The 9,720-nt window shown below is 45.1% G+C and overlaps 1 protein-coding gene across 1 annotated transcript; it reads right to left on the bottom strand.

Annotated features, from left to right (window-relative positions):
• Positions 1–6,031: 6,031 nt before the first annotated feature.
• On the bottom strand, positions 6,032–7,280 carry LOC123416943 (transcription initiation factor IIB-like). The gene has a single exon (XM_045106826.1). It carries the CDS (start codon positions 7,251–7,253, stop codon positions 6,312–6,314), a length of 942 nt encoding a protein of 313 aa, XP_044962761.1. The 5' UTR covers positions 7,254–7,280; the 3' UTR covers positions 6,032–6,311.
• Between the last annotated feature and the right edge of the window lie 2,440 nt (positions 7,281–9,720).

Here is a 9,720-nt window from a genome sequence, read left to right as displayed (position 1 = left end):
AGAGGAGTGTTGGTGATGACGATGGCGACGATTTCCCCCTTCGGGAGGAAAGTTTCCCCGGCAGGATCGTCCTGCCGGAGCTCTAGATTGATTCTGCTCAAGTTCCGCCTCGTGGCGATGGCGAATCCTCCGAAAAGCCTCCTCTTGATTTTTTTTTCCAGACCGAAACCCTTCTTGTAGCAACAGGGGGGAGCCAGAGGGCCAAGTGGGATCCCACAAGCCCCCTAGGCGCGGCCAGGGGGAGGTCGCGCCTAGCAGGCTTGTGGCCTCCTGCTGGCGCCCCTCTGGTACTTCTTTGGCCCAGTATTTTTTATAAATCCCAAAAAATCCTCGTTGATTTTCACTGCTTTTGGAGTTGCGCAGAATAGGTATCTCAAACTTGCTCCTTTTTCAGGCCAGAATTCCAGCTGCCGGCATTCTCCCTCTTCATGTAAACCTTGCAAAATAAGAGAGAAAAGGCATAAGTATTGTACCTTGAAGTGTAATAACAGCCCAAAACGCGATAAATATCAACATGAAAGCATGATGCGAAATGGACGTATCAATCACCACCACCGGAGCGCCGTCACGCTGCCGGAGAACTCATCTACTTCTCTGTCTTTCTTGTTGGATCAAGAAGGCCGAGATCATCGTCGAGCTGTACGTGTGCTGAACGCGGAGGTACCGTCCGTTCGGCGCTAGATCGGAACGGATCGTGGGACGACGGTGATTTGAATCACGAAGTTGTACCACTACATCAACTGCGTTTCTTAACGCTTCCCGCTTAGCGATCTACAATGGTATGTAGATCCACTCTCCCCTCGTAGATGGACATCACCATGATAGGTCTTCGTGTGCGTAGAATTTTTTTTTGTTTCCCATGCAACGTTCCCCAACACTGCACCCTACACATGCAGTTCTAAGAGTATAGTAGTGGAAAGTACAACATGCAAGTGTAAAGTAAAGGAGTAAGGTAGGGAGATCAAACGCATGAGGTTAACACAACAATTTTTGGCATGGTTCCGATAGGTGGTGCTATCGTACGTCCATGTTAGTGGGGACGTCAACCCACAGAGGGTAACGGTTGCGGGAGTCCACGGAGGGCTCCACCCACAAGGGGTCCACAAAGAAGCGGCCTTGTCTATTCCACCATGGCTTTCGCCCACGAAGGACTTGCCTTACTCACAGTAGATCTTCACGAAGTAGGCGATCTCCTTGCCCTTACAAACGTCTTGGTTCAACTCCACAACATGAAGTAGGAGGCTCCCAAGTGACACCTAACCAATCTAGGAGGCACCACCCTCCAAAAGGTAATAGATGTGGTAGACCAATGAACTCCTTGCTGTTGTGCTTCTAAAGATAGTCTCCTCAACACAAAATCACTCTCTCACAGAATATGCATGGGTAGGAGAGATTGATTTAGTGGAAAGCAGTTTGGGGAGGCTAGAGATCAAGTTTCAAATGGTTGGATTGGAATATCTTGGTCTCAACACATGAGTAGGTGGTTCTCTCTCCGAAAATGGATCTGGCAATGAAGTGTGTGTTCTGAGTGCTTCTCCCATGAGTGAGAGGTGGGTGAAGGGGTATATATAGGAAGCACACAAAATCCAACCGTTACACCTAAAGTGGCAAACTCGGTGACACAGAAGTTACAAACTCAGTGGTACCGATTAGCACAAAAGGCAGAACTTTTGAATCTTGGTAAGACCGATATAAACAACTCGGTGGCATCGAAACGGTGGCTAACAGTTAGATGCCCAAACTCTGTGGCACCGATACTCAAACTCGAAAATTTCGATTTTGTGTATCTTGGCAACAGAATGTTGGTCACACTGAACTCGGTAGCACCGATTTGGTGGGAATGGCTAGGGTTTCTGTCTTAGGTCAAACTCGGTGGGTTCAAAATGTGGAAGTTGGTGACATCGAATTTGAGTATGTGGAAATTGACAGAATGAATATGTGGGAAAATGATTGAGTATTTTGGTGGCTAACTTTGAGCACTTTGAGCAATCAGTTCATTTTACTACCTCGTCCCCTTTTAATAGTATTGGCTTTCCTATGGACTCAAAAGTGATTTCTCACAAATATAAAATGAAGAGTATTCTAGCTTGAACCTTGAGCCAATATTCTTCATTTCTTGCATCAAGGGGCATGTCCACATAAGCCTTTAGCCATAGCATCTTTTGAATTTTTCTGAAATACACTTGGAAAACATATTAGTCCAATGATGCATATGTTGTCATCAATTATCAAAACCACCCTAGGGAGCAATTGTGCTTTCACTTATTTACCTCAAGGTGCCAACAATGATAAATCATGATCATCTACATCCTCTTGGATATATAGGTCTGAATCTTTCCTCAACACATGGTGCTTGGCACTATAGAGTTAATAGGTAGGAAGAGAAATAAAATTTATTGACTCTCACACAGGAATGAACTCCTGAAGGTAAAATATAGGCCCTTCGCAGAGGGAAGTAGAGGTTGTCACGTGTTTTTAAGTTTTTGGGTGTGCTAACTCTTAATGCAAAGGAACATCACTTTATATTGCCCCTTGTGATAGCAAACTTTATTATGAAGTCCATCGCTTTTCTGTCTTTGCCATCACAAGATCGTACAAAGCTTATTTTCCCATACAATAAAAGATCATACATGTTTGGGATCAATTTTTATTACTTTGATGCACCGATGACAACTTACTTGAAGGATCTTACTCAATCCATAGGTAGGTATGATAGAGTCTCATGGAAAGAGACTGGGTTTCGGGGTTATGGATGCACAAATAGTATCTCTACTTAGTGCGGAATTTTTGGGCTAGAAAAGATCTAAAGCAAGAACCACATGTTAAAGGATCCATGACAATATAACTTCTATGTGAATGTGGACTACCATAATCAATATGTTGTCTTCCATGTCCAACATCAACACTTGATCATTATTATATAATATTTAGTGAGGACTCACAATCATAAAAGATGTCCAAGATAGTGTATCTATATGTGAGTCTTCTCTCCTCTATAATAATCTTTCGTGGATTGCATCAATGACTAATACTATGTTTGTTTACTATCAACAACCTTTATCACTTATACCCTTTTCCGTGTGAAGTCATTACTTCTCATAACATAAGCATATAATCTTTCTAATTCTTTTCATTGCCATGCTGTGGTGATATGTGCACACAAGTGAAGCACATAAACTCAATTAATATTTATTATATAACTCTCATACTCGATTACAAGGATAGATGGAACTCAAAGCAAAAAGTCTAAGAAAATCAAATCTGAAATTTATTTCATTAAATGATGAAATAACTAAGGATCGAACTAAGATAGATGGTCATAGTGGAAGTGATGGTGATACGATACCGGGGCACCTCCCCCAAGCTTGGAACAAGCTAAGGGTGGTGCCCATACCCATGTACTCATGCGTCCTTCTTGGGTGATGATGATTATGATGTAGTCGGCTTGTTTTCTACGAATATTAATAGGACAACCTTAAGTTCCCTCATCTCATGGAATAGTTGTTGAATCATTGCAGTGTTCTTTTGTACTTCCATCATGATATATTTATTTTCACGCCACCAGGAGCTTTTTCCCGCATCACTTTCACTTGGATGAGAGATGTACCAATTGGATGCTATATGAGAGCAAGGAATATTATCCACTTCATAGTTATGAATCAAATTGTGAAAGTTATTTGCATGTAACCTGCTATGGAACCTCCTTGTGGTAAGCCACAGATGGCCGCCGCGACGAATTCGACCGAATTTTGAAAACACCAAAAATATTCAAAAAAAAAGGGAAACCTCCACGTCACATCATCAAATGTGACCTACCAACTAGAAAAAATATTAAACTTGGAATACCGATGTTTTCTTGAAAAGGTGTTCTCAAAAACGACCTACCGTGAACGAAGATTCATGGCTTTCAAGCAAAACTAGCAATGATATGGCCGCATTCGTTGAATAGTTTGTGATAATATGCGCAAATTTGGCACATGCCTACATCTTGGGATGGCAAACAATGCTTCCAAAATGAGGTTCCAACTTGTTTCACAAAAAAACCATTTTCCATTTTTGGAATGCTAAGAACATGTGTTTTTCATGAAGCGACTACAAAGAGAGTCATTCCAAATGACATCATTCCATGTCTATCTCAAAGTAGACCATATTTTACGAGCCTTGTAACTACTCCCAGCCATTCAGACAACCATCGGACGATTCAGCTAGAACCGACTGAAATTTGAACTGTGGGTGCTCCATAGCTTGCCCATTATTTTTACTAAAAATCATTTTTAGCTTCACAAGTAGGCATTTCAACAAAGAATAGCCAACAACTTTGCATGATTCAACCCCTAGCCATGGACTGCCGCCGCGACGAATTCAGCCGGATTTTGAAAACACCGTAAAAAATAAAAAATAAAAAATGGGAAATGTCTGCATCACATCATCAAATGTGACCTACCAACTAGCAAAAATATTAAACTTCGAATACCAATGTTTTCTTGAGCTATTCAGTATGATTTTAACCATTATTTCTACAAAGTTTACAAAGAAAACCTAGTAAATTTCTGCCTCCAAACCCAAAAGAATTTCCCTCTCATACCAAAATTTCCCTCCACTCCCTCTCCCAAAATTTTCCTCCACTCATTCCACTACCTCTCCTACTACCATGCGGGACCCACCACTCCTCTCCACTCCTTTCCCACTAACACGCGTGATCCCCACTCCCTCTCCCGAAATTTCCCCACTCTCCCCCCGCAACCCTAGCCCTTCCCATCGCCGCTGACAAATCCAACCACTCACCTCCCCATCCCGCCACCTCGCCGCCCTCTCCTGCTCCGTGCCGCCTCGCCTCCCCTCTCCTCGTTGACTAACCTCGTAACCCTAGGCTATGATAACCACCGCTGCTACATCGACGATGACCATCGCTGCTACATCAACAACGACGGCTCCATCAACGATGACCACCGCTGCATCATCTACAACGTCTGCCACGTAACCCTAGGTACTTCACCCCTTGCTCAATCTTCCCTCGATCTTCTAGGGTTAGGATATCCCTCTCGTTCGATGGATATGATGGGTTCTAGTGATCAATGGGTATGATCTCCCTCTAGTTCATGGGGTTAGGGTTCATGGGGATGATCTCCCTTTGGTTCATGGCTAGAATAGGATGGGGTTAGGGTTCTTATTGCATGCCATGGGGTTTGCATGGTGATTGATAAATCACTGTTGTACGAGCAGCCCATCCTGATTGTTCAAGCACAAGACTTCTTTTATGATGTGCTCATAGGGTCATCCTGGGGTTATAGTTGTTTCATGTGGTTTTGTAGTTCTGCAAGTATAGTTGTTTCATGTTTTACCCGGCAACATCTAGTTGTTTCGAAGGTCCTCATGATATACTCGTCTAGCTTGCTGTCAGACTGTCTAAGCATGTGTACATGACACCAATTCACTTAGTTGAGTTATGTACATTAGGGATGCTTCATATCTTTCTAGTGTACATGCATGCTTGTTTAGTGCACTTACATGTTTGCTTAATTAATTTAACTACATCACTGTATTGTTGATCCATCAAGTTTGCTTCACATATATTACTGCTAATGCATTGCTACGCCTGTATGTTCGTTCTGGTTCAAGTGCTTTCCTTTATTGATTGCACTTGTGTACGTATAATTTTTTTGATTTTTTTGTGATGTGGAAATATGTTTTTGTCCTCCATATGCATATGCACTTTTCACATTTTCAGGGACGAAGGGAGTACTTTGTTAGGTACTGTAATGATCTCCCCGCCGTGAATGTCCAATTCACCATAGGCTGGCAAATAACATGCGTGAGTAACATCACCTCAGCAACCTATGTCAGATTCTTTCAATTTGGTTGTAATACGAGGTGATTCTTTCAGTAACTTGCCACATGAATTTGTCAGAGATGACCTCACCTGACAAGAACGAAACACATTACCATGCCAATTTTCTTATCCCAAGTCATCCAGCTTGCGGGTTTCTGATTTTGTTTTCGGTCAAATAACTGTGAAATCACCAATTTCAGCTTTCAACCTGGCCAATCTGGTTCCAGTTTCAATGAAATTCAACCACATTTTCAAATCTGTCTAGCAGATATCAAATGCCCCCACCTTGAGACAACAGTCACAGTTCATGAGTTTAACTGGAACAAACGAATCAAGCACGAATGGTTTCAGTACTTAGAAACGGAGTCCAACACAAACTTGACATGTCCGAGCATAAGATAGTTGCCCAAGAATAACACACACATGTTTGGAATTGGACCTGCCAAATGATCAAGCTTTGTAAAGGCCGGGTTAATGTCGGTCAGCCGAAGAGCATTTGGGCGTGCGGGGTGAGGTCCTTGTGCGCCTCCTTGATGGTGCCCTCGGCGACGCCGGTGGCGACGGACACGTCCTTGACGGAGTTGCTGGCGCCGGCGCGCTGCACGACCATGTAGATGATGGCGGCTGCGATGGACTCGGGGTTGCGGCGCACGTCGAGGCGTTCCTCGAGCCTCCTGACGGCCTCCTGCGCGTCGCGCACGTCCTGGTTGCCCAGGCCGAGCCGCGAGCAGAAGCGGCGCAGGTAGTCCGAGGCGCTGACGACGCCGATGTCCATCACCTGGCCGTCCTCCTCGCCGAGGAGCTTCTTGATGTGCGTCGACATCTTGCCGATGTCCTTCTTGGCGGCGGGGCCGGCGGCGGTGACGGAGGCGAGCTCCTTGTAGGTGCGCGGCATGCCGAGGTTGCGGCAGGCGATGTAGAGGCAGGCGGCGTAGACCGAGTCCCGGTTCCGGCCGCGGGGGACGCCCTTGGCTTCGTCCAGCTTCTTGAAAGTCTCCTTGGCCTGGTCCCGGATGGTGGCGACGAGGCCGAGCCGGTCGGCCATGTCCCCGATGCCGCGGAAGCCGTCGACGAGGGTCCGGTCCGAGGCGGCGCCGGCGCCGTCGCCGGGCACCGACGTCCTCGGCAGGGCGTTGGGCTCGCCCGAGGCCTTGCCGCCGGGCTTCTTGGCGTAGGCGATGACGGTGGAGAGCTTGGCGTTGAGGAAGGGGTCCCCGGAGGCGCCGACGCGGCTGGGGTCGCGGTCCTCGCCGCCGCCGTCGTCGGCGAAGTTGCGCCACTCGGAGCCCTCGTCGATGTAGTGCGCGTCGAGGACGAGCGCGCACTCGGTGCAGATGGTGTCGCCGGTGCCGTGGTCCAGCACCACCTCCGTCGAGCGGCGGCAGTCCGGGCAGTAGACCCGCTCGTCCGCGCCGCTGGGCATTCTGCCGCGCGCGAGGAGCGGAACCCTCCCTCGGTTGCGGCGGCGGGTTGGGGGAAAGGGTTTGAGAGGCTGCGGGTGGCTGCAATTTATAGGCCGATAGGTCGGTGCCCCGGATTGGGTGCGCACCCGGAGGCGAGTTCGACTCGCTTTCTGTACGGACGCAGCACGCTATATATTCAACGTGTGATTTTTTAGGATAGGAGAGAAAAAAACGCTTGGGAACCCTAACTGAACGTTGATGCGCATTGGCCGCCTCCGCAATCGTCCGATTTGTCTCAGGCGCAACACCAGACCTCCTGGTAGCCCTGGTCATGCCCGGTCGGCCCGGCCCGATCTTATCATGGGCCGGGCTCGGGTTTAGATTTTGAGGTCGATGGTTGGATCAAACTTGGATTTGTGGGTTTTGTAATTTAGGAAAGAGGCCCGGTTCGAGGCCCTCACACGTAGGATTTGGGCTCAAAATACAGGCCCGACAGCCGGGCCGGACCAGGCCTTGGTCTGCGTTTTCTTTCACGGGTTTGTTAGGCCCAGCCCGGTCCGAAAAATGGCTAGGTATACCTGAGAGCAATTAGTTAGCGAGCACTTCTTCGGGAGCCTCCTAGCTCACCCTGGGTGTTTGGGTACCCGAACCGAACCGAATTACCCGAATTATCGGGTAAGGGTTCGGTTCTTATTTCTTGACTATTCGGTTTTTGCTTTAGGGTTCGGGTTCTAGTGTGGAAAACCCGAAATACCCATACTTCGCGTTTTCTACTTTTTTTTACGGAAAAAACACGTTTTTTATTTTTTTTGCGAAAGACACGGTTTTGCTTCCGCGTGAGACACGGTTTTGCATTCGCGAGAGGCACGACCGTGCCTCTCGGAAAGAGAAAAAAACGTGTTTTTTGTTGTCTTTTTTTGTGAGAGGCACATTTTTGCTTCTGTGAAAGACACGGTTTTGCATTCGCGAGAGGCACACCCGTACCTCTCGGAAAGGAAAAAGGGTTTTCTGGGTTTTTTTGCGAGAGGCACGATTTTGCCTTCGCGAGAGGCGCGCCCGTGCCTCTCCCGAAAGAGAAAAAAAATGTGTTTTCTGTTTTTTGTGAGAGGCACGGTTTTGCTTTCGCGAAAGGCACGGTTTTGCCTTCGCGAGAGGCACGTCCGCGCCTCTCCTGAAAAGGGAAAAACACTTTTTCTGCTTTTTTTTTCTGCGAGAGGCAAAGTTTTGCTTTCGCGAGAGGCACGGTTTTGCCTTTGCGAGAGGCACGGAAAGGGAAAAACGTATTTTCTGTTTTTTTAGCATGAGGCACGGTTTTGTCGTCCGTTTTTTTTTTCTAATTTTTAGTTTTTTATAAAAAAAAAGTTAGTCAAAATCTATCAACATGGAATCTAGTTTTGAAGATATCGACGCGAGAAAGCCAACGATGAAAACCATTCAAGATTTGGATGCACGGTTTAGGAGATAAAACGTTTTAAAATACGGATCTACGAAAAAATGAAAAACTCGAAGGTTGCGACAAGTGGCACGACTTGTCGCAACTTGTGAAGGTGAGAGTAATCGTTGAAAGGTGTACTCGCTAACTAATTTTGGATATACCTGCTATTTGACGCGTAAGGCTGCGGGCCGGCCTAATCTCATGAGCTCCTTTGAATGTTTTTTCTATTTTTCCTTTTTAAAAAACTGACTGCTAGATTTTTTTTGTTTTGTTTTTAAAAAGAGATGTTCAGTGTGTGCTTTAAAAAATTTTAATGTGTGCCAAAAATGTTCAGCATATAATAAAAATAATCATCATACATTACAAAATGGTCATGGTGTGTTATTTTTGTAAAGTGCACTAAGCAAATCACTATATATAGCACAAGGATCAGGGTGAATTAAAAAATATGTTTCGTCCTAGATTAGAAAATGGTTTTTCAAAATAAAATGGTCATCATATGTTAAACAAAATTTGGTCATGCATTTAACAAATGTTCACTGCATATGAAGAAAATGTTTACAGTATATTATATTGGAAACTTTATAGTATATAAGTGTTCAAAAAGGAAAATGCAAAACAATTCTGAATTAAACGCAAAGAAAAGGAAAAAAAGATAAGGAAGGAAAGCCAAAACTGGAAGGAAACAATTGAAAATAAAAAAATACGAAAAACCAGAACAGACAAAGGGATGAAACGCTGCAAAATCAACGTATTTTTTTGTGATGAACTCGGCTTCACACAAATAGAATGTGACAATCTTCTGCTTCCGTGAAATCCAAGCGACGATGCTCAAATCAAGGAAAAATAACGTCATTGTCGTCATCTTGCGCTCTCAATGTCACATGCGTGGTCGCTGTCAGATTTCCATACAAGAGAGAAATGATTTATCGAAGGAAAAAAGAAAAATAATATGTTTCTATTCTTTTGAAAAAAGGAAAAAAATAATATGTTTCTATTCTTTTGAAAATATGAGATCATGTGGGAGCGAGATAAAGCACTCCCTGATATAA

Source organism: Hordeum vulgare, chromosome 1H (assembly GCF_904849725.1).
Source record: "Hordeum vulgare subsp. vulgare chromosome 1H, MorexV3_pseudomolecules_assembly, whole genome shotgun sequence".
Lineage (NCBI taxonomy): Eukaryota > Viridiplantae > Streptophyta > Magnoliopsida > Poales > Poaceae > Hordeum > Hordeum vulgare.
Note: the sequence above shows the minus strand (reverse complement) of the source record. Positions and strands in the feature narration are given on the sequence as shown.

What these genes read in the sequence shown, in the direction of transcription:
- LOC123416943 (XM_045106826.1), bottom strand. Translation starts at nt 7,253, where the DNA reads ATGCCCAGCGGCGCGGACGAGCGGGTCTACTGCCCGGACTGCCGCCGC.